The 22,480-nt window shown below is 55.6% G+C and overlaps 1 protein-coding gene across 1 annotated transcript in view; it reads left to right on the top strand.

Annotated features, from left to right (window-relative positions):
- Window positions 1-22,480, top strand: part of clstn3 (calsyntenin 3) — an 86,710-nt gene that overhangs the window by 47,568 nt on the left and 16,662 nt on the right. The window contains exons 9-12 of the mRNA XM_063036863.1: window positions 1,163-1,325; window positions 7,253-7,297; window positions 14,747-14,907; window positions 15,913-16,061. Of these exons, the coding sequence (XP_062892933.1) occupies window positions 1,163-1,325; window positions 7,253-7,297; window positions 14,747-14,907; window positions 15,913-16,061 (518 nt within the window). The remainder of the gene's footprint in view (window positions 1-1,162; window positions 1,326-7,252; window positions 7,298-14,746; window positions 14,908-15,912; window positions 16,062-22,480) is intronic.

Genomic DNA, 22,480 nt, shown 5'->3' with positions numbered 1-22,480 from the left:
CCCTGAGACAGCACCAGCAGCGCACAGCAGCACTGCGACCATTGTGAACTGGGGTGAACTTTATCTCACCGCTCTGGGCCGTATCAAAGGGGCTGATAAACCAGCATGCGGGAGGGAGATTGAAAACTTGTCTGAGTGCTGTCATAACAACAACCTCTCACTCAGTGTCAGTAAGACCAAGGGACTGACTGTAGGCTTCAGCAGAGGGAAGCCTGAGGTCCAGGAGACAGTAATCACCGGGGGATCAGAGGTGGAGCGGGTCAGTAACTTTAAATTCCTGGGACACCATCTCAGAGGACCTATTATTGCGAAGAAAGCACGACAGAGTCTCTCCTTCCTCAGGAGTGTGTGGAGGTTCGTCATGTCATCGAAAACCTTGGCAAACTCCTGTAGCTGTGTGGTGGAAAGTGTGCTGACTGGCTGCGTTACGCCCTGGTACGGGAACACCAATGACGTTGAGCAGAAAATCCTACAAAAGGTAGTGGATTGGGCCCAGTACATCCCGGGTAAACCCCTCCCAACCATTGAGCACATCTACAGGAAACGTTGCCGTAGAAAAGCAGCATCCATCGTCAGAGATCCTCACCCCCCAGGCCGTGCTCTTTTCTCACTGTTGCCATCAGATAGAAGGTACAGGAGTCTCAGGACTCACACCACCAGGTTCAGGAACAGTTACTACCCCTCAACCATCAGGCTGTTGAACAAACGGGGATAACTACTCTCATTCTATTGAGATTTCCACAACCGATGGTCTCTCACTCTGAGGACTCTTTCTCTTGTTATTTCATGCTCTCGTTGTTTATTTTTATTTATTTATATCTGTATTCGCACAGTTTGTCGTTCATTGATCCTGTTTACAGTTACTGTTCTGTAGATTTGCTGAGTGTGCCCACAGGAAAAAGAATCTCATTAAATTTTACTTTGAGCTTTTCATCGTGCTCTTCCTTGTAAATCGTACGCACAAGTTTGCATGAACACTGCTTGCCTGATGCTCCCAGCCTGCGATGCTTTTCGACGTAAGTTTTCTCATGGGACCTGTCCGCACTCGTACTTGTACAGAGGGCGGGAAAGGTGATGCCAAGGGCTGACCTTTGGGGTCACCCCAAGGCCGGGCCTTAACCCCCGCCCCAATGACCCTCTCCTCCCTTCTCTCCCCACCCAGGTCTGTGACGACGAGTGGCACCACTACGCCCTGAGCCTCCAGTTCCCCACCGTGGTCCTCTACGTAGACGGCGTGACCTTCGAGCCCGCCTTGGTCATGGAGAGCGGCCCCTTCCGTCCACCCAGGCCTCAGCCTCGCCTGGTCATCGGAGCCTGCTGGACAGGTGAGTGCGGCCCCCCCCCCCACTTCCCCACTCCCCCGGCCACCCACTACCCCCGGCTCCATCTCCTCGCGAGGACTGGGGAGCAGCGGCCCGCCACTTCCCGCTGGAACACGGGGCCAGAGCGGGTCGCAGGTGGAATTCGGGGTCAGCCCCATCCCTGGTCGCCGTTCGGTCTGGCAGGGGTTCCCTCTCTTCACACTTCTGTCAAGCCACTCCTCCAGCTCGTGGCCGCGGCTCAGATCAGAAAGACGTCCCTGTAGGACAGAGGAGGGGGAATTTCGTGAGGCAGATAGGGGCGAATCTGTGGAATTAAAATCATGAGGTATATTTAAAGCTGAGGTTGAGAGATTCTTGATCAGTCGGGCCAGCAGTCCCCAACCACCGGGCCGCAAAGCACGTGCTACTGGGCTGTGAGGAAACGATATGATTTGGCGATATGAGTCAGCTGCACCTTTCCTCATTCCCTGTCACGCCCACTGTTGAGCTTGAAATAACCCGCCAAATCATACCAAATAACACATAAAACCTAAAATAACACTAACATAAAGTAAAAGCAGGAATGAAATGATAAATACACAGCCTATATAAAGTAGAAATAATGTATGTACAGTGTAGTTTCACTTAACAGAATCAGAAAGATTAAGCCAAAACCAATTTGTAGGAAATAAATCTGCACGTACACACATGTGCACACAGGTGCCCGCGTAAGGCTTCATGGTCATGGTCGTCTTTCCTGGGGTAAAGTGTCCCGGGATTTGACTGCTACTTTTGTCCCTTATTTGGGAGTGAGAAGGTTGGCAACCGTAACGGTAAAAGACATGTTGAGCTGAGTTTAACCCTCCCCGGTCAGCTGGTCCGCAAGAGTATTGCCAATATTAAATCGGTCCACGGTGCAAAGAAGGTTGGGGAACCCTGAGTCAGGGCATCAAAGGTTATGGGGGGGGGATGGGGGAAGGCAGGAGAATGGAGTTGAGAGGGATAGTAAGTCAGCCATGATGAGGAGGCGGTGCAGACACAGGGGGCTGAATGGCCTTGCTGAGCTCCAGTGTTTTATGCTCTTTTGACCACGGAGAGACCGGGTGAAGGCGGCAGCCTATCAGTCTGTTAGCCTATTAGTCCATTAGCCCAGCACAGACTATTAGAGAGGGGTGTGGGGGTCACACTGTCAGGGTGGGGGGAGAGGGGATACGTCAGAGACATTTAACAAACTCTTCGCCGGGCACATGGGCGACAGGAAACCGGACGGCTGAGCAGGAGGGCAGGGTTGGGTTGGCCCAAGGTCCGCACGGCATTCTCGTTCACGGCTAAGGAGGATGCAAAGATATCCGACATTCCCCTCTGTTGCCTTAATGCTGTCGGGCTACAGCTGTTCCCGAACCTGTGGGGTGGGACATAACACTCCTGAACCTCCTGCCACGTGGTAGCAGTGAGTGGAGAGCATGCCCTGGGTGGTGGGTCCTCAGTGAAAGCTGCTTCCTCATGGTGGTGCTCCTTATAGATGTGTTCACTGATGGGGAGGACTTTCCCTGTGTCGGACTGGGCTGTATCCAACACTTTTTGTTGGCTTTTCCAATCTTGGGCATTCCATACTGGGCTGCGATGCACCAGTCAGGATACTCTCCGCTCTGTACCTATAAAAGTCTTTGAAAGTTTTTGGTCTAATGCTGAATCTTCCCAGACTTCTCGGAAAGTTCTCTCTAGTTCTCATTCATTTTCTCTCACTCTCTCTCTCTCTCTCTCTCACACACACACTCTTACTCTCTCTGTCTCAAACCCAGGGCAAGCATTAAAAAGGGCCACTTTTCAACATAATTGTATAAGGGCTAAGAAAGTTGTAAAAGAGCGCCTGAAGGCTTTATGTGTCAATGCAAGGAGCATTCGTAATAAGGTGGATGAATTGAAAGTGCAGATTGTTATTAATGATTATAATATAGTTGGGATCACAGAGACATGGCTCCAGGGTGACCAGGGATGGGAGCTCAACGTTCAGGGATATTCAATATTCAGGAGGGATAGACATGAAGGAAGGGGAGGTGGGGTGGCGTTGCTGGTTAAAGAAGAGATTAACGCAATAGAAAGGAAGGACATAAGCCGGGAAGATGTGGAATCGATATGGGTAGAGCTGCGTAACACTAAGGGGCAGAAGACGCTGGTGGGAGTTGTGTACAGGCCACCTAACAGTAGTAGTGAGGTCGGAGATGGTATTAAACAGGAAATTAGAAACGTGTGCAATAAAGGAACAGCAGTTATAATGGGTGACTTCAATCTACATGTAGACTGGGTGAACCAAATTGGTAAAGGTGCTGAGGAAGAGGATTTCTTGGAATGTATGCGGGATGGTTTTTTGAACCAACATGTCGAGGAACCAACTAGAGAGCAGGCTATTCTGGACTGGGGTTTGAGCAATGAGGAAGGGTTAATTAGCGATCTTGTAGTGAGAGGCCCCTTGGGTAAGAGTGACCATAATATGGTGGAATTCTTCATTAAGATGGAGAGTGACATAGTTAATTCAGAAACAAAGGTTCTGAACTTAAAGAGGGATAACTTTGAAGGTATGAGACGTGAATTAGCTAAGATAGACTGGCAAATGACACTTCAAGGATTGACGGTGGATATGCAATGGCAAGCATTTAAAGGTTGCATGGATGAACTACAACAATTGTTCATCCCAGTTTGGCAAAAGAATAAATCAAGGAAGGTAGTGCACCCGTGGCTGACAAGGGAAATTAGGGATAGTATCAATTCCAAAGAAGAAGCATACAAATTAGCCAGAGAAAGTGGCTCACCTGAGGACTGGGAGAAATTCAGAGTTCAGCAGAGGAGGACAAAGGGCTTAATTAGGAAGGGGAAAAAAGATTATGAGAGAAAACTGGCAGAGAACATAAAAACGGACTGTAAAAGCTTTTATAGATATGTAAAAAGGAAAAGACTGATAAAGACAAATGTAGGTCCCCTGCAGACAGAAACAGGTGAATTGATTATGGGGAGCAAGGACATGGCAGACCTATTGAATAATTACTTTGGTTCTGTCTTCACTAAGGAGGACATAAATAATCTTCCAGAAATAGTAAGGGACAGAGGGTCCAGTGAGATGGAGGAACTGAGCGAAATACATGTTAGTAGGGAAGTGGTGTTAGGTAAATTGAAGGGATTGAAGGCAGATAAATCCCCAGGGCCAGATGGTCTGCATCCTAGAGTGCTTAAGGAAGTAGCCCAAGAAATAGTGGATGCATTAGTGATAATTTTTCAAAACTCGTTAGATTCTGGACTAGTTCCTGAGGATTGGAGGGTGGCTAATGTAACCCCACTTTTTAAAAAAGGAGGGAGAGAGAAACCGGGGAATTATAGACCGGTTAGCCTAACGTCGGTGGTGGGGAAACTGCTGGAGTCAGTTATCAAGGATGTGATAACAGCACATTTGGAAAGCGGTGAAATGATCTGACAAAGTCAGCATGGATTTGTGAAAGGAAAATCATGTCTGACGAATCTCATAGAATTTTTTGAGGATGTAACTAGTAGAGTGGATAGGGGAGAACCAGTGGATGTGGTATATTTGGATTTTCAAAAGGCTTTTGACAAGGTCCCACACAGGAGATAATTGTGCAAACTTAAAGCACACGGTATTGGGGGTAAGGTATTGATGTGGATAGAGAATTGGTTGGCAGGCAGGAAGCAAAGAGTGGGAATAAACGGGACCTTTTCAGAATGGCAGGCGGTGACTAGTGGGGTACCGCAAGGCTCAGTGCTGGGACCCCAGTTGTTTACAATATATATTAATGACTTGGATGAGGGAATTAAATGCAGCATCTCCAAGTTTGCGGATGACACGAAGCTGGGTGGCAGTGTTAGCAGTGAGGAGGATGCTAAGAGGATGCAGGGTGACTTGGATAGGTTGGGTGAGTGGGCAAATTCATGGCAGATGCAATTTAATGTGGATAACTGTGAAGTTATCCACTTTGGTGGCAAAAATAGGAAAACAGATTATTATCTGAATGGTGGCCGATTAGGAAAAGGGGAGGTGCAATGAGACCTGGGTGTCATTATACACCAGTCATTGAAAGTGGGCATGCAGGTACAGCAGGCGGTGAAAAAGGCGAATGGTATGCTGGCATTTATAGCGAGAGGATTCGAGTACAGGAGCAGGAAGGTACTACTGCAGTTGTACAAGGCCTTGGTGAGACCACACCTGGAGTATTGTGTGCAGTTTTGGTCCCCTAATCTGAGGAAAGACATCCTTGCCATAGAGGGAGTACAAAGAAGGTTCACCAGATTGATTCCTGGGATGGCAGGACTTTCATATGAAGAAAGACTGGATGAACTGGCCTTGTACTCGTTGGAATTTAGAAGATTAAGGGGGGATCTGATTGAAACGTATAAGATCCTAAAGGGATCGGACAGGCAAGATGCAGGAAGATTGTTCCCGATGTTGGGGAAGTCCAGAACGAGGGGCCACAGTTTGAGGATAAAGGGGAAGCCTTTTAGGACCGAGATTAGGAAAAACTTCTTCACACAGAGAGTGGTGAATCTGTGGAATTCTCTGCCACAGGAAACAGTTGAGCCCAGTTCATTGGCTATGTTTAAGAGGGAGTTAGATATGGCCTTTGTGGCTACGGGGGTCAGGGGGTATGGAGGGAAGGCTGGTGCAGGGTTCTGAGTTGGATGATCAGCCATGATCATAATAAATGGCGGTGCAGGCTCGAAGGGCCGAATGGCCTACTCCTGCACCTATTTTCTATGTTTCTATGTTTCTATGTCTCACACTCTCTCTCTCACTCTCATTTTCACCCCAGCTCTCTGGCACTCTCCATTGCTCTCTCCCCACTCCCTTTATCTCTCTCACACACTCCTCACCTCTCTCTCCCCTCTCTCCCTAAACTCACTCTTCTTCCCTCTCTCCCCACTTCCTCAGCTCACTCACTCCCTCTCTCTCATCTCTCCCCTTCCCCTCTTCCACTTTCTCTCCCTCCCCTGCCTTGATATCTCCCCCAGCTTTTTTTTCTCTCTCCTTCCCTTCTTCCCTTCCCTCGCCCCTTTACACTCTCGCTACACCCCTCTCTCTTTCTAACCCCTCTCCCTCTCTCTCTTCCTCCCTTTTCCTTCCTACTCTCTCTCCACTCTCCCCCTCTCACATAGCTCTCTCTCTCCCCACCCTCTCTCATTCTTCCCTTCCTGCCCCTCTCAGATCCTGCCACTCTCACCACACCCGTCTCCCTCCTTCCCTCTCTCCGTCTCCCTCTCTCACCGTCACGATCCCTTCTGCCCTCTCTCTCCCTTCCCACTTTCTCTCTCTCTGTTACTCCCTCCCCTCCTATCTCCCACTCTCTCACCCTTGCCCCTCTTTCTGTCTCCATTATCTTACTCCCTCCCCCACTCTCCCTCTTACTTTCCACTCCACTCTCTCTCATACCCCTCCTACTCTGCACGCCCCGTTCTCTCTTCATCTCTTCACTTCACTATCTCTTAATCTACCCTTCCCCCTCTCCTGCTCTATCCCACTTTAGCTCAGACTCCCTCCCCTCACTGTCAACACATTCGGTCTCTATTTCTCTCTCTCTCTCTCGCTCTCTGTCTCACCTCCATCTCACTCTTGCTCCCCTTCTCACTTCCACTTTCTCCCACTCTATTTGTCTCTCTCTCTCTCTCTCTCTCTCTCTCTCTCTCTCTATATATATATATATATATATATATATATGTCACTGTGTCTCGCTCTCTCACTGTGTACTTCGCTCTCTGTTACTCTTTCTCCCTCTCTCTCTGTCCCTAATCTCTGTACCTCGCTTTTTTCCTCGCTGAACCTCTCTTTGTCTCTCTCTTTCTCACTGTCCCCTCCCTTTTTCTCACTCAGTCTCTCCCACTCCCTCTCACCCTCTCTCCCACTCTCTCTCTCTCTCCCTCTCTCAAGACACTCTTTGATTTTCTCTCCGCAGATGAGATCTGGACAGAAACAAACAACATCACCGACGTTCCCCCAGGTAAAGACCCCCGTTGTCCCCTCCACCCATCCCTCACCTTCTCCCCTCCCCGATCTCACCCCAGGTAATGACCCCCGTCGTCCCGTCCACCCATCTCCCACATTCCCCCCTCCCCGATGTCCCCCCAGGTAAAGACCCACGTCGTCCCCTCCACCCATCCCTCACCTTCCCCCCTCCCCGATCCCCCAGGTAAAGACCCTCGTCGTCCCCTCCACCCATCCCACACCTTCTCCCCTCCCCGATCCCCTAGGTAAAGACCCCCATCGTCCCCTCCACCCATCTCCCACATTCTCCCCTCCCCGATGTCCCCCCAGGTAAAGACCCCCGTCGTCCCCTCCACCCATCTCCCACCTTCTCCCCTCCCTGATCCCCCAGGTAAAGACCCCCATCGTCCCCTCCACCCATCTCCCAACCTCCCCCCTCCCGGATGTCCCCCAGGTAAAGACCCCCGTCGTCCCCTCCACCCATCTCCCACGTTCCCCCCTCCACGATGTCCCCCCAGGTAAAGACCCCCGTCGTCCCCTCCACCCATCTCCCACCTTCTCCCCTCCCCGATGTCCCCCCAGGTAAAGACCCCCGTCGTACCCTCTACCCATCTCCCACCTTCCCCCCTCCCCGATCCCCCAGGTAAAGACCCCCGTTGTCCTCTCCACCCATCTCCCACTTTCTCCCCTCACCGATCCCCCAGGTGAAGACCACCGTTGTCCCCTCGACCTATCTCCCACCTTCTCCCCTCCGCGATCCCCCAGGTAAAGACCCCCGTCGTACACTCCACCCATCTCCCACCTTCCCCCCTCCCTGATACCCCAGGTAAAGACCCCCGTTGTCCCCTCCACCCATCTCCCACCTTCCCCACTCCCCGATTCCCCAGGTAAAGACCACCGTCGTCCCCTCCACCCATCTCTACACCTTCCCCCCTCCCTGATCTCCCGCCAGGTAAAGATCCCCGTTGTCCCCTCCACCCATCTCCCACCTTCTCCCCTCCACGATTCCCCAGGTAAAGACCCCCGGTGTCCCCTCCGCCCATCTCCCACCTTCTCCCCTCCCCGATCCCCCAGGTAAAGACCCCCGTCATCCCCTCCAGTCATCCCTCATCTTCTCTCCTCCCCGATCTCCCAGGTAAAGAACCCCGTCGTCCCCTCCACCCATCTCCAACCTTCTCCCCTCCCCGATCCCCCGGGTAAAGACCCCCGTTGTCCCCTCCACCCATCTCCCACTTTCTCCCCTCACCGATCCCGCAGGTGAAGACCACCGTTGTCCCCTCCACCTACCTCCCACCTTCTCCCCTCTGCGATCCCCCAGGTAAAGACCCCCATCGTACACTCCACCCATCTCCCACCTTCCCCCCTCCCCGATGTCCCCCCAGGTAAAGACCCCTATTGTTCCCTCCACCCATCTCCCACCTTCCCCCCTCCCCGATGTCACCCCAGGAAAAGACCACCGTTGTCCCCTCCACCCATCTCCCACCTTCCCCCCTCCCCGATGTCCCCCCAGATAAAGACCCCCGTCGTCCCCTCCACACATCTCGCACCTTCCCCCCTCCCCGATGTCACCCCAGGTAAAGACCCCAATTGTCCCCTCCACCCATCTCCCACCTTCTCCCCTCCCCGATGTCCCCGCAGATAAAGACCCCCATCGTCCCCTCCACCTATCTCCCACCTTCCCCCCTCCCCGATGTCACCCCAGGTAAAGACCCCCATTGTCCCCTCTACCTGTCTCCCACATTCTCCCCTCCCCGATCCCCCAAGTAAAGATCCCCGGCATACCCTCCACCCATCTCCCACCTTCCCCCCTCCCTGATCCGCCAGGTAAAGACCTCCGTTGTCCCCTCCACCCATCTCCCACCTTCCCTCCTCACTGATGTCACCCCAGGTAAAGACCCCAATTGTTCCCTCCACCCATCTCCCACCTTCTCCCCTCCCCGATGTCACCCCAGGTAAAGACCCCCGCCGTCCCCTCCACCCATCTCCCACCTTCTCCCCTCCCCAATCCCCCAGGTAAAGACTCCCGTCGTCCCCTCCACCCATCTCCCACCTTCCCCCCTCCCCGATGTTCTCCCAGGTAAAGAACCCCGTCATCCCCTCCACCCATCTCCCACCTTTTCCACTCCCCGATCCCCCCCCCAGGTAAAGATCCCCGTTGTCCCCTCCAGCCATCTCCCACCTTCTCCCCTCCCCGATTCCCCAGGTTAAGACCCCCGTTGTCACCTCCACCCATCTCCCACCTTCTCCCCTCCCCGATTCCCCAGGTTAAGACCCCCGTTGTCTCCTCCACCCATCTCCCACCTTCCCCCCTCCCCGATTCCCCAGGTAAAGACCACCGTCGTCCCCTCCACCCATCTCTACAACTTCGCCCCTCCCTGATCTCCCCCCAGGTAAAGATCCCCGTTATCCACTCCACCCATCTCCCACCTTCTCCCCTCCCCGATTCCCCAGGTAAAGACCCCCATGGTCCCCTCCACCCATCTCCCACCTTCTCCCCTCCCCGATCCCCCAGGTAAAGACCCCCGTCATCCCCTCCAGTCATCCTTCACCTTCTCCCCTCCCCGATCTGCCAGGTAAAGACCCCTGTCATCCCCTCCACTCATCTCCCACCTTCTCCCCTGCCCGATGTCCCCCAAGGTAAAGATCCCCGTCGTCCCCTCCACCCATCTCCCACCTTCTCCCCTCCCCGATGTCCCCCCAGGTAAAGACCCCCGTCGTCCCACCCACACATCTCCCACCTTCTCCCCTCCACGATGTCCCCCAGGAAAAGACCCCCATCGTGCCTACCACCCATCTCCAACCTTCTCCCCTCCCTGATCCCCAAGGTAAAGACCCCCGTTGTTTCCTCCGCCTATCTCCCACCTTCTCGCCTCCCCGATCCTCCAGGTAAAGACACCCGTCGTACCCTCCACCCATCTCCCACCTTCCCCCCTCCCTGATGTCCCCCCAGGTAAAGCCCCCGTTGTCCCCTCCACCCATCTCCCACCTTCTCCCCTCCCCGATCCTCCAGGTAAAGATCCCCGTTGTCCCCTCCACCCATCTCCCACCTTCTCCCCTCACCGATCCCCCAGGAAAGACCCCCGTTGTCCCCTCCACCTATCTCCCACCTTCTCCCCTCCCCGATCCCCCAGGTAAAGACCCCCGTTGTCCCCTCCACCCATCTCCCACTTTCCCCCCTCCCCGATGTCCCCCCAGGTAAAGACCCCTATTGTCCCCTCCACCCATCTCCCACCTTCATCCCTCCCCGATGTCCCCCCAGATAAAGACCCCCATCGTCCCCTCCACCCATCTCCCACTTTCCCCCCTCCCCGATGTCACCCCAGGTGAAGACCCCCGCCGTCCCCTCCACCCATCTCCCACCTTCTCCCCTCCCCGATCCCCCAGGTAAAGACTCCCGTTGTCCCCTCCACCCATCTCCCACCTTCCCCCCTCTCCGATGTCCCCCCAGGTAAAGGCCCCCATCGTCCCCGCCACCCATCTCCAAATTTTCCCCTCCCCGATTCCCCCCCCCCAGGTAAAGACCCCCGTCGTCGCCTCCACCCATCTCCCACCTTCTCCCCTCCCGGATGTCCCCCCCAGGTAAAGACCCCCATCGTCGCCTCCACCCATCTCCCACCTTCTCCCCTCCCCGATGTCCCCCCAGGTAAAGACCCCCGTCGTCGCCTCCTCCCATCTCCCACCTTCTCCCCTCGCCGATTCCCCAGGTAAAGACCCCCGTCGTCCCCTCCATCCATCTCCCATCTTCTCCCCTCCCCGATCTCCCAGGTAAAGACCCCCGTCATCCCCTCCACCCATCTCCCACCTTCCCCCCTCCCCGATCTCCCCCCAGGTAAAGACCCCTATTGTCCCCTCCACCCATCTCCCTCCTTCTCCCCTCCCCGATCTCCCAGGTAAAGACCCCCGTCATCCCCTCCACCCATCTCCCACCTTACCCGCTCCCCGATCTCCCCCCAGGTAAAGACCCCTGTCGTCCCCTCCACCCATCTCCCACCTTCTCCCCTCACCGATCCCCCAGGTGAAGACCCCCGTTGTCCCCTCCACCTATCTCCCACCTTCTCCCCTCCCCGATCCCCCAGGTAAAGACCCCCGTCGTACCCTCCACCCATCTCCCACCTTCTCCCCTCCCAGATGTCCCCCCAGATAAAGACCCCCGTCGTCCCCTCCACACATCTCGCACCTTCCCCACTCCCCGATGTCACCCCAGGTAAAGACCCCCGTTGTCCCCTCCACCCATCTCCCAGCTTCCCCCCTCCCCGATGTCCCCCCAGGTAAAGACCCCTATTGTCCCCTCCACCCATCTCCCACCTTCTCCCCTCCCCGATGTCCCCCCAGATAAAGACCCCCGTCGTACCCTCCACCCATCTCCCACCTTCTCCCCTCCCCGATGTCCCCCCAGATAAAGACCCCCGTCGTCCCCTCCACACATCTCGCACCTTCCCCACTCCCCGATGTCACCCCAGGTAAAGACCCCCGTTGTCCCCTCCACCCATCTCCCAGCTTCCCCCCTCCCCGATGTCCCCCCAGGTAAAGACCCCTATTGTCCCCTCCACCCATCTCCCACCTTCTCCCCTCCCCGATGTCCCCCCAGATAAAGACCCCCGTTGTCCCCTCCACCTATCTCCCACCTTCTCCCCTCCCCAATCCCCCAGGTAAAGACTCCCGTCATCCCCTCCAGTCATCCTTCACCTTCTCCCCTCCCCGATCTGCCAGGTAAAGACCCCTGTCATCCCCTCCACTCATCTCCCACCTTCTCCCCTGCCCGATGTCCCCCAAGGTAAAGATCCCCGTCGTCCCCTCCACCCATCTCCCACCTTCTCCCCTCCCCGATGTCCCCCAAGGTAAAGACCCCCGTCGTCCCACCCACACATCTCCCACCTTCTCCCCTCCACGATGTCCCCCAGGAAAAGACCCCCATCGTGCCCTCCACCCATCTCCAACCTTCTCCCCTCCCCGATCCTCCAGGTAAAGACACCCGTCGTACCCTCCACCCATCTCCCACCTTCCCCCCTTCCTGATGTCCCCCCAGGTAAAGCCCCCGTTGTCCCCTCCACCCATCTCCCACCTTCTCCCCTCCCCGATCCTCCAGGTAAAGATCCCCGTTGTCCCCTCCACCCATCTCCCACCTTCTCCCCTCACCGATCCCCCAGGAAAGACCCCCGTTGTCCCCTCCACCTATCTCCCACCTTCTCCCCTCCCCGATCCCCCAGGTAAAGACCCCCGTTGGACCGTCCACCCATCTCTCACCTTCCCCCTTCCCTGATCCTCCAGCTAAAGACCCCCGTTGACCCCTCCACTCATAACCCACCTTCCCCCCTCACCGATGTCCCCCCAGGTAAAGACCCCCATCGTCCCCTCCACCCATCTCCCACCTTCTCCCCTCCACGATCCCCCAGGTAAAGACCCCCGTTGTCCCCATCACCCATCCCCCACCTTCTCCCCTCCCCGATGTCCCCCCAGGGAAAGACCCCCGTCGTCCCCTCCACCCATCTCCCACCTTCCCCCCTCCCCGATGTCCCAGCAGGTAAAGACCCCCGTCGTCTCCTCCACCCATCCCCCACCTTCTCCCCTCCCCGATGTCCCCCCAGGTAAAGACCCCCATTGTCCCCTCCACCCAATTTCCACCTTCTCCCTTCCCCGATGTCCCCCCAGGTAAAGACCCCCGTCGTCTCCTCCACCCATCCCCCACCTTCTCCCCTCCCCGATGTCCCCCCAGGTGAAGACCCCCATTGTCCCCTCCACCCAATTTCCACCTTCTCCCTTCCCCGATGTCCCCCCAGGTAAAGACCCCCGTTGTCCCCTCCACCCATCTCCCACCTTCTCCCCTCCCCAATGTCCCCCCAAGTAAAGACCGCAGCGTCCCCTGCACCTATCTCCCACCTTCTCCCCTCCCCGATCCCCCAGGTAAAGACCCCCGTCGTACCCTCCACCCATCTCCCACCTTCCCCCCACCCTGATCCCCCAGGTAAAGACCCCCGTTGTCCCCTCCACCCATCTCCCACCTTCCCCCCACCCTGATCCCCCAGGTAAAGACCCCCGTTGTCCCCTCCACCCATCTCCCACCTTCCCCCCTCCCCGATGTCCCAGCAGGTAAAGACCCCCGTCGTCTCCTCCACCCATCCCCCACCTTCTCCCCTCCCCGATGTCCCCCCAGGTAAAGACCCCCATTGTCCCCTCCACCCAATTTCCACCTTCTCCCCTCCCTGATCTCCCCCCAGGTAAAGATCCCCGTTATCCCCTCCACCCATCGCCCACCTTCTCCCCTCCCCGATGTCCCCCAAGGTAAAGTCCCCCGTCGTCCCCTCCACCCATCTCCCACCTTCCCCCCCGCGATCTCCCCCCAGGTAAAGACCCCTGTCGTCCCCTCCACCCATCTCCCACCTTCTCCCCTCCCCGATGTCCCCCCAGGTAAAGACCCCCGTTGTCCCCTCCACCCAACTCCCACCTTCTCCCCTCCCCGATGTCCCCCCAGGTAAAGACCGTCTCTTCTATTTAACCCCTGGATCCTGCATCCCTGCTTCCTTCAAGATGCTCACGTCATCTTCTGAGCTGCTAACCAGCCCTCCTTCTCTCAGCTGCGTCGAGGGTGGGGGTAGTGTTGTGGAAGGAGGGGAGGGAGAGATGGTGAAAGAGTGAATGGGAGGTAGGGTAGGGATTGGAGGAGAAGTGAGGGAGGGGGATTGAGGAAGGGTCAGCGTAGGAGTTGGGAGTGGAGGTAATGTTATATGGGTGAGGAAGAGAAGGGAGGGGTGGGAGGGGAAAGATAAGGGGAAGTGAGGGAAGAGGGAAGGGAGGCAAAGTGAGGGAGGAGGGAAGGGAGTGGACAAGATGTGAGGGAGGGTCAGTGAGTGAGGAGTGAGCAGAGGGGAGTGGAAACAAGGGAAGACGGTGAGTGAATAGTGAGCTGAGAGGAGGGGAAGTGAGGGAGAAGGGATGGGAAGGGAGGGAAAGTGAGGGAGGGTGTGGTGTTACAGAGGCAATGAGGGAAGCCAGGGAAGAATGGAGTGGAGGGTGAGATGGTGAAAGAGCAGAGGTGAGGGAGGAGAGATAAAGGAAGGGAATTGAGGGGGGCAATGAGGGAGGAGTGAAGGGAGGGGAAGAAAGTTAGGTGAGGGAGGGGCAGGACAGAGAGGGGCAGTGTGTAAGAGTAGGGGAGGTGGGTACTGGAGGAAAGGGAGGGGAAGCTGAGGAAGGGCTGTGAGGGTGGAGAGCAGAGGTAGGGGCAATGAGGTAGGGAGCAGAAAGGGTGAGGAGAGGCCGTGAGGGAGCGGAGGAGAGGTAGGGGAGGTGAAGGAGGGAGAGGTAGGGGAGGTGAAGGAGGGAGGGGGTGAGGAGAGGCAGACGAGGTGAAGGAGGGAGGGGTGAGGAGGGGCAGTGAGTGAGGGGAGGAGAGGGAACAGAGGGACGATATAAGGAATGCCGCAGACTGTGATGCTGACCGATTGCCGCCCTCCCCTGCCCTCTGCAGCCTCACTGGAGCCCCCTCTGGAACGGTTATTGACGGCGCTGCTGGCCGGGGTGACGATAAGGCCGGGGCCCATGGATGGCCACCAGGTTCTCGAGTGTCTCTACTCCTGCAGGGAAGGGCTCGACTTCAGTGACTTCGAGAGTCTGGGCAAAGGCATGAAGGTACATCGTCCCAGAGGGAGTGGGAGGGATCTGCTCACACAGGGGTGAGGGATCTGTTCAAACAGGGCTGGGAGAACCACTTAGCTGGGGGTGAGGGGTCTGATCATGCAGAGCTGGTCAGACAGTCCCAGGGAGTGAGGAATCTACTAAAACAGAAGTTGAGGGATCTACTGACATGTGGGTGTCAGATTTACTGAGGCGGGCGAGGGATCGATTCACCCAGGAGCTGGGGGGGATCCACTGATCCAGGGTGCAGTGATTCACTGATTCGGGAGTTGGGAGATCTACTGACCCAGGGGTGGAGATCCTTTGGACCATGTGGTGAGGGATCTACTGACCTGGGGAGTGGAGACCCTTTGGCCCAGGTTCTGAAGGATCTGCAGACCTAAGGGTGGAGATTATTTGGCCCAACTGGTGAGGGATCTACTGACCAGGGGGTGGAGATGGTGAGAGATCTACCGCCCTGGGTTGGAGATCCTTTGTCCCGAGGAAACTATTGACCTTGGGATGGGAGATCCTTTGGCTCAGATGTTGAGGGATCTACTGCCCCTGGGGGTAGGAAATCCTTTGTCCCAGGTGAGGAGGGATCTAGTGACCCTGGGTTGAGCTGAGTGGGTGGATCACATATTAACTGTGCTTCCCTTTCCCCTCTCCTCCCCTCTCTTCCACCTTCTGCCTCACCTTTCGTGCTCCCCCTCCCCAACACCTTCCACACCTCCCCCTTCTCCCCATCTCTCTCCTCCACCTCTCTATTCTCCACCTTCCCCTCTTCCACTTCATCTCCATCTCACCCCCTCCCTCACTCACCCCTCCATTAACACCCCCATCTCTCTTCGTCCCCTCTCCCCTTGCTTCCCCTCTTGTGCTCCCACCTCCCCAACTCCTCCTCCCCGCCCTTTCTCCCTCCATCTCACCCCAACTCACCTACCCTCCTTTACCTCCCTCACACCTCTCCACTCTCCCACTCCCCCGCTCCCTGGCTCTACATTTCCTCCTGCCCCTCAGGTCCACATTAACCCTTCACAGACACAGCTGGTCTTGGAGGGAGACGACATCGAGAACATTAACCGAGCCATTGAGCACGTCACCTATCGCAACGCTCTCCGCTACGCCACCCCAGGAGTTCGTCCCCTCAAGCTCACCACCACCATGAAGTGAGTGTTCACAGCGTCCCATCGCACACTCCCGGGGTCAGACACAGAGTGAATCTCCCTCCACACCATCCGATCACACACTCCCGGGGTCAGACACAGAGTGAATCTCCCTCCACACCGTCCCATCGCACACTCCCGGGGTCAGACACAGAGTGAAGCTCCCTCCGCACCGTCCCATCGCACACTCCCGGGGTCAGACACAGAGTGAAGCTCCCTCCACACCGTCCCATCGCACACTCCCGGGGTCAGACACAGAGTGAAGCTCCCTCCACACCGTCCCATCGCACACTCCCGGGGTCAGACACAGAGTGAAGCTCTTTCCCCACTGTCCCATCGCACACTCCCGGGGTCAGACACAGAGTGAATCTCCCTCCGCACCGTCCCATCGCACACTCCCGGGGTCAGACACAGAGTGAATCTCCCTCCGCACCGTCCCATCGCACACTCCCGGGGTCAGATACAGAGTGAATCTCCCTCCACACCGTCCCATCGCACACTCCCGGGATCAGGCACAGAGTGAATCTCCCTCCCCACCGTCCCATCGCACACTCCGGGGTCAGGCACAGAGTAAATCTCCCTCCGCACCGTCCCATCGCACACTCCAGGGGTCAGGCACAGAGTGAAGCTCCCTCCGCACTGTCCCATCACAAACTCCCGGGGTCAGACACAGAGTGAAGCTCCCTCCGCACCGTCCCATCGCACACTCCCGGGGTCAGACACAGAGTGAATCTCCCTCCACACCATCCGATCACACACTCCCGGGGTCAGACACAGAGTGAATCTCCCTCCGCACCGTCCCATCACACACTCCCGGGGTCAGACACAGAGTGAATCTCCCTCCGCACCGTCCCATCGCACACTCTCGGGGTCAGACACAGAGTGAAGCTCCCTCCCCACCGTCCCATCGCACACTCCCGGGGTCAGACACAGAGTGAATCTCCCTCCGCACCGTCCCATCGCACACTCCCGGGGTCAGACACAGAGTGAATCTCCCTCCACACCGTCCCATCTCACACTCCCGGGGTCAGACACAGAGTGAATCTCCCTCCTCACCGTCCCATCGCACACTCCCGGGGTCAGGCACAGAGTGTATCTCCTTCCGCACCGTCCCATCGCACACTCCCGGGGTCAGGCACAGAGTGAATCTCCCTCCACACCGTCCCATCGCACACTCCCGGGGTCAGACACAGAGTGAATCTCCCTCCACACCATCCGATCACACACTCCCGGGGTCAGACACAGAGTGAATCTCCCTCCGCACCGTCCCATCGCACACTCCCGGGGTCAGACACAGAGTGAAGCTCCCTCCACACCGTCCCATCGCACACTCCCGGGGTCAGACACAGAGTGAAGCTCCCTCCCCACCGTCCCATCGCACACTCCCGGGGTCAGACACAGAGTGAATCTCCCTCCGCACCGTCGCATCGAACACTCCCGGGGTCAGACACAGAGTGAATCTCCCTCCACACCGTCCCATCGCACACTCCCGGGGTCAGGCACAGAGTGAATCTCCCTCCATACCGTCCCATCGTACACTCCCGGGGTCAGACACAGAGTGAAGCTCCCTCCGCACCCTCCCATCACACACTCCCGGGGTCAGACACAGAGTGAAGCTCCCTCCGCACCGTCCCATCACAAACTCCCGGGGTCTGACACAGTGTGAAGCTCCCTCCGCACCGTCCCATCACACACTCCTGGGGTCAGACACAGAGTGAATCTCCCTCCGCACCGTCCCATCACACACTCCCGGGGTCAGACACAGAGTGAAGCTCTCTCCGCACCGTCCCATCACACACTCCCGGGGTCGGACACAGAGTGAAGCTCCCTCCGCACCGTCCCATCACACACTCCCGGGGTCAGACACAGAGTGAAGCTCCCTCCACACCGTCCCATCACACACTCCCGGGGTAGGACACAGAGTGAAGCTCCCTCCACACCGTCCCATCACACACTCCCGGGGTCAGACACAGAGTGAAGCTCCCTCCGCTCTGTCTCATCACACACTCCCGGGGTCAGAAACAGAGTGAATATCCCTGCGCACCGTCTTATCACACACTCCCGGGGTCAGACACAGAGTGAAGCTCCCTCCGCACCGTCCCATCACACACTCTCGGGGTCAGAAAAAGAGTGAAGCTCCCTCCGCGTCGTCCCATCACACACTCCCGGGGTCAGACACAGAGTTACAGAATCATACAGCACCACAGCTCAGTATGAGGTCCTTCGGCCCATCCAGTCCACGCTAACCAGTATCCTACCTCGTTCCATCTACCTGAACTTGAACCATATCCTTCTGAACCTCTCCCACACATGTACCTATCCAAACCTCTCCTCAATGTTACAATTAGACCTGCCTTCCCCGCATCATTCCTCGCTCTGATCTCCCTCGAAGTGAAGAAGTTCTCCCTCAGGTTCCCCTTAAATATTTCACCTTGCACCCTTAAACTGTGACCTCTAGTCCTAGTCCCACCCAATCTGAGGGGGAAGAGTTTGTGTGAGTTTACCCTCTGAAGCGGCCAGTTCACCACGGATCTCATGCGCCTTGACCTTCTGGATGAGCCTCCCACCAGGGGCTTTGTCCAGTCCAAGTAGATATTGTCCACAGGTCTACCTTCATCAATCACCCGCGTCACCTTGCCGAAAACTCAATGAAGAAAGTAAATCAGGGCTTTCTATAGTTGCTGATTCCCTTCTTGTATCGTGAAACAACATCAGCTGCCTGCTGGTCCTCTAGGTCTTCGCCTGTGGCGAGAGAGGACACAAGGTTATTGGTCAAGGCCCCAGCAATATCTTCTCTTGGCTCTCTCTATTCCTGGGGTATATCCCAACAGGCTTTCCGGACATCCACCTTAATGCTCTTTTGAGAGACCCAACACTACCTCCTCCATTACCTCGAAATGCCTGAGCATATCACTACGCTCGGGACTGATCTCCCTATCCTCCACGTCCTTCTCCTTGGCATATGCTGAAGCGAAGTACTCATTGAGGACCTCACCCACATCTTCCACATCGAAGCAGATATCCTCCCCCTTATCCTTGGGTGGTCCCAGCCTCTCTGGAGTTATCCTCTTGCTCTTGATGTATGTATAGAATGCCTTAGTCACCTGGATCCTACTTGCCAAGGACTTTTCATGGCCCCTCTTGGCTTTCCCAATTCCCTTCCTTAGTTCTTTGTTGGCTTCGTCATACTCCTCAAGGGCTCTGTTTGATTCTACCCTCGTAATCTTTACATGCGTTTCCTTTTCCCTACCTGACTAAAATCATCTTGTCTCGCCATCGGAAGCTCTCCTACCTTTCCGTCCTCGTCCTTCGTTCTGACGGGAATTTTCCTGTCCTGTACTCTGTGCAATTGATCCTTAAGGCCCCTGCACAAGTCAGATGTGGGCTTGCCTGAGAAACAGCCATTCCCAATGAACTCTCCCGAGTTTCTGCCTATTGCCCTGCTCCAACTTAAAACCCTCCCGCAAGGACCGTACCTATTCTTATCTATAGCTATCCTGACAGTTAAGGAGTTGTGGTCACTGTTCCCGATCTGCTCACCCACTGAAAGATCAGTCACCTGGCCAGGATCACTACCTAACACCAGGTCCAGTACAGCTCCTCCTCTCGATGGACCGTCCACATATTGATTTATGAATCTCTCCTGGATACACTTAACAAATTCTTCTCCATCTCACCCCTTTGCACGAAGAAAATCCCAGTTTACGTTGGGGAAGTTGAAATCCCCAATGACAACAACCCTATTATTTTTACACATTTCCTTACTCTTATTACATACCTTTTCCTCAATATCCCGCTGGCTACTGGCGAGGGGAGAGGGGGATGCATCTGTCGTACAATCCCATCAGTGAGATTGCACCCTTCCTATTCCTGAGCTCTACCCAAATGGACTCAGAGTCTGACCCCTCCATTATGTCTCCTGAGTCCAGCTGTGGTTCTGTCCCTGATGCGTTGTGTGTACCCACCCCACCCCACCCCAATCACCACCACCTTTTTTACTGCCCTCTCTACCTTTCCTAAAACTTCGCAAGCCCCTCTCTCAACCAAGTTTCAGTTACGGCCACAGTGTCGAGGTTTCCATGCTCTACGTTTGTCACCTTTCCCCATAGTGCTCCAAGCATTCAAATATACAGAGCAGAGACCTAACCGTCACCCTCACCCTAACCGAACCATCACATCCTGGGTGATGGGGGGTCCCTAATGATGGATGCCACCTTTTTGAGGCATGCCTTTTGAGGTGTCCTCGATGGTGGGGAGGGTGGTGCCCATGATGGATCTGGCTGAGTTTGCAACCCTCAGCACCTTTTCCGACCCTGTGCAGTGGCCCCTCCACACCAGACGGTGATGCAACCACTCAGAATCCTCCGCTGAGACCCGTGAGTGTCTTTGGGGTGATATGCTGAGCCTCCTCAAGCCCCTGACGAATTATAGCTGCCGTCGCACCCTCTTTTGTGGCTGCCTGGACAGGCTGGGCCCGGGGTAGACCCTCAGAGTCGTTGACGCCCGGGGACCTGGAACTGCTCACCCTCTCCAATGCTGTTCCCTCGATGGGGACTGGTGAGTGTTCCCTCGCCTTGCCCTCCCTGAAGTCCGCAGTCCGTCCCTTCCGGGCGAGGGGGTGGGTGCTGCACTCTGATAGATTGGGTGCTGGGGGGCGGTGCATAGCCAAGGCCAAGACCCCCAACCCCGGTGACATGCAGGGGTACACTGAGGTCTCAGTCCACAGCTCCCTGAGAGAGGCTGACGGGGTGGTGGAGGCAGTCTGCAGCAAATTTGCCTTCATTACAACCATATAACAATTACAGCATGGAAACCGGCCATCTCAGCCCTTCTAGTCCCTGCCGAACTCTTACTCTCACCTAACCCACCGACCTGCACTCAGCCCATAACCCTCCATTCCTCTCCTGTCCATATATCGATCCAATTTAACTTTAAACGACAACATCGAACCTTCCTCAACCACTTCTGCTGGAAGCTCGTTCCACGCAGCCACAACTCTCTGAGTAAAGAAGTTCCCCCTCATGTTACCCCTGAACTTTTGCCCTTTAACTCTCAGCTCACGTCCTCCTGTTTGAATCCCCCCCACTCTCAATGGAAAAAAGTCTAACCACGTCAACTCTATCTATCCCCCTCATAATTTTAAACACCTCTATCAAGTCCCCCCTCAACCTTCTTCGCTCCAAAGAATAAAGACCCAACTTGTTCAGCCTTTCTCTGTAACTTAGGTGATGAAACCCAGGTAACACTCTAGTAAATCTTCTCAATTTTGTTGACATCTTTCCTATAATTTGGAGACCAAATTTGAGGCGCTGAGTCAGGAAGGTATTGCTTCAGGTTTATAAAACTCTGGTGAGGCTGCCCCCTCACTGTCACTATGTGCTGTGTCGTGTGACGTGGGTGGTCACGGTCCCCCTGACTGTGATTGTTCTTGGTAAACTACCATCCATCTCACCCCTTTCGCTCCTACAGCAGCCCGTAACCCTTCGCTTTCCCATCAGCTGTCTGCCTCGCTCCCAAACATTCCTGAAGCATCGCTCCCGACTGCTACCTCTTGCCGTTCGCTGCAGGCACCCAGCGCTCTCTGCATTTTAAACAGAAAAGTTACCGGTGACATCTCCTCTAAATTTTACTCCACTCACCTCGAACAGTGTCCTCTGTTTTTGGAGTTTTCCGCCCCGGGAGAAAGGTGCTGCCATCGTAATCTAGCACACCGCTGTCAAGTGCCGTCTCATCCTCTCCCCACGCACCCACCTCCTTACTCATTCCCCAGGAGTCTGAGGCAGGGGCCATCTGTCTCAGTGTCCCCCTCTCTCACTCACCTCCCTCTCTCTCTCTCTCTCTCCCCTGTCTCTCTCTTTCTTACTCTCTCTATCTTTCTCTCTCCTTCTCCATCTCTTACTCTCTCTCATTCTCTCCCCACCTCAATCGATTTTTCTCTCTTCTTTCTCTCTCTCTCTCTTCCCCCCTCCCCTGTACCCCTTCCCTACCCTCTCTCTGTTACTCTTTCTCCCCCCCTCTCTCTCTCCCGCTCACTCTTTTTCTCTCTCTCCCTTTCTTTTTCTCTGTTACTCTCTCTGTCTGTCTCTCTCCCCATTTCTCTTTCTCCTCTCTCGCTCTGTCTCTCTCTATATCTCTGTCTCTCTCTTTCTCTCTCTGTCTTTCTCTCTCTTTCTCTCTCTCTCTCTTTCTCTCTCTGTCTCTCTCTCTCTCTCTCTCTCTCTCTTTCTCTCTCTCTCTCTCTCTGTCTTTCTCTCTCTCTATCTTTCTCTCTCTCTGTCTCTCTCTCTCTGTCTCTCTCTCTTTGTCTCTCTCCCCATTTCTCTTTCTCTCTCCTTCTCTCTCGCTCTGTCTCTCTATATTTTTCTCTGTCTCTCTATCTCTTTCGCTGTGTGTCTCCCTCTCTGTCTGTCTCTCTGTGTGTG

Source organism: Mobula hypostoma, chromosome 31, assembly GCF_963921235.1.
Source record: "Mobula hypostoma chromosome 31, sMobHyp1.1, whole genome shotgun sequence".
In the NCBI taxonomy this organism is placed as follows: domain Eukaryota; kingdom Metazoa; phylum Chordata; class Chondrichthyes; order Myliobatiformes; family Myliobatidae; genus Mobula; species Mobula hypostoma.
The sequence above is the reverse complement of the archived record's forward strand: the minus strand, read 5'-3'. Positions and strand labels throughout refer to the sequence as shown.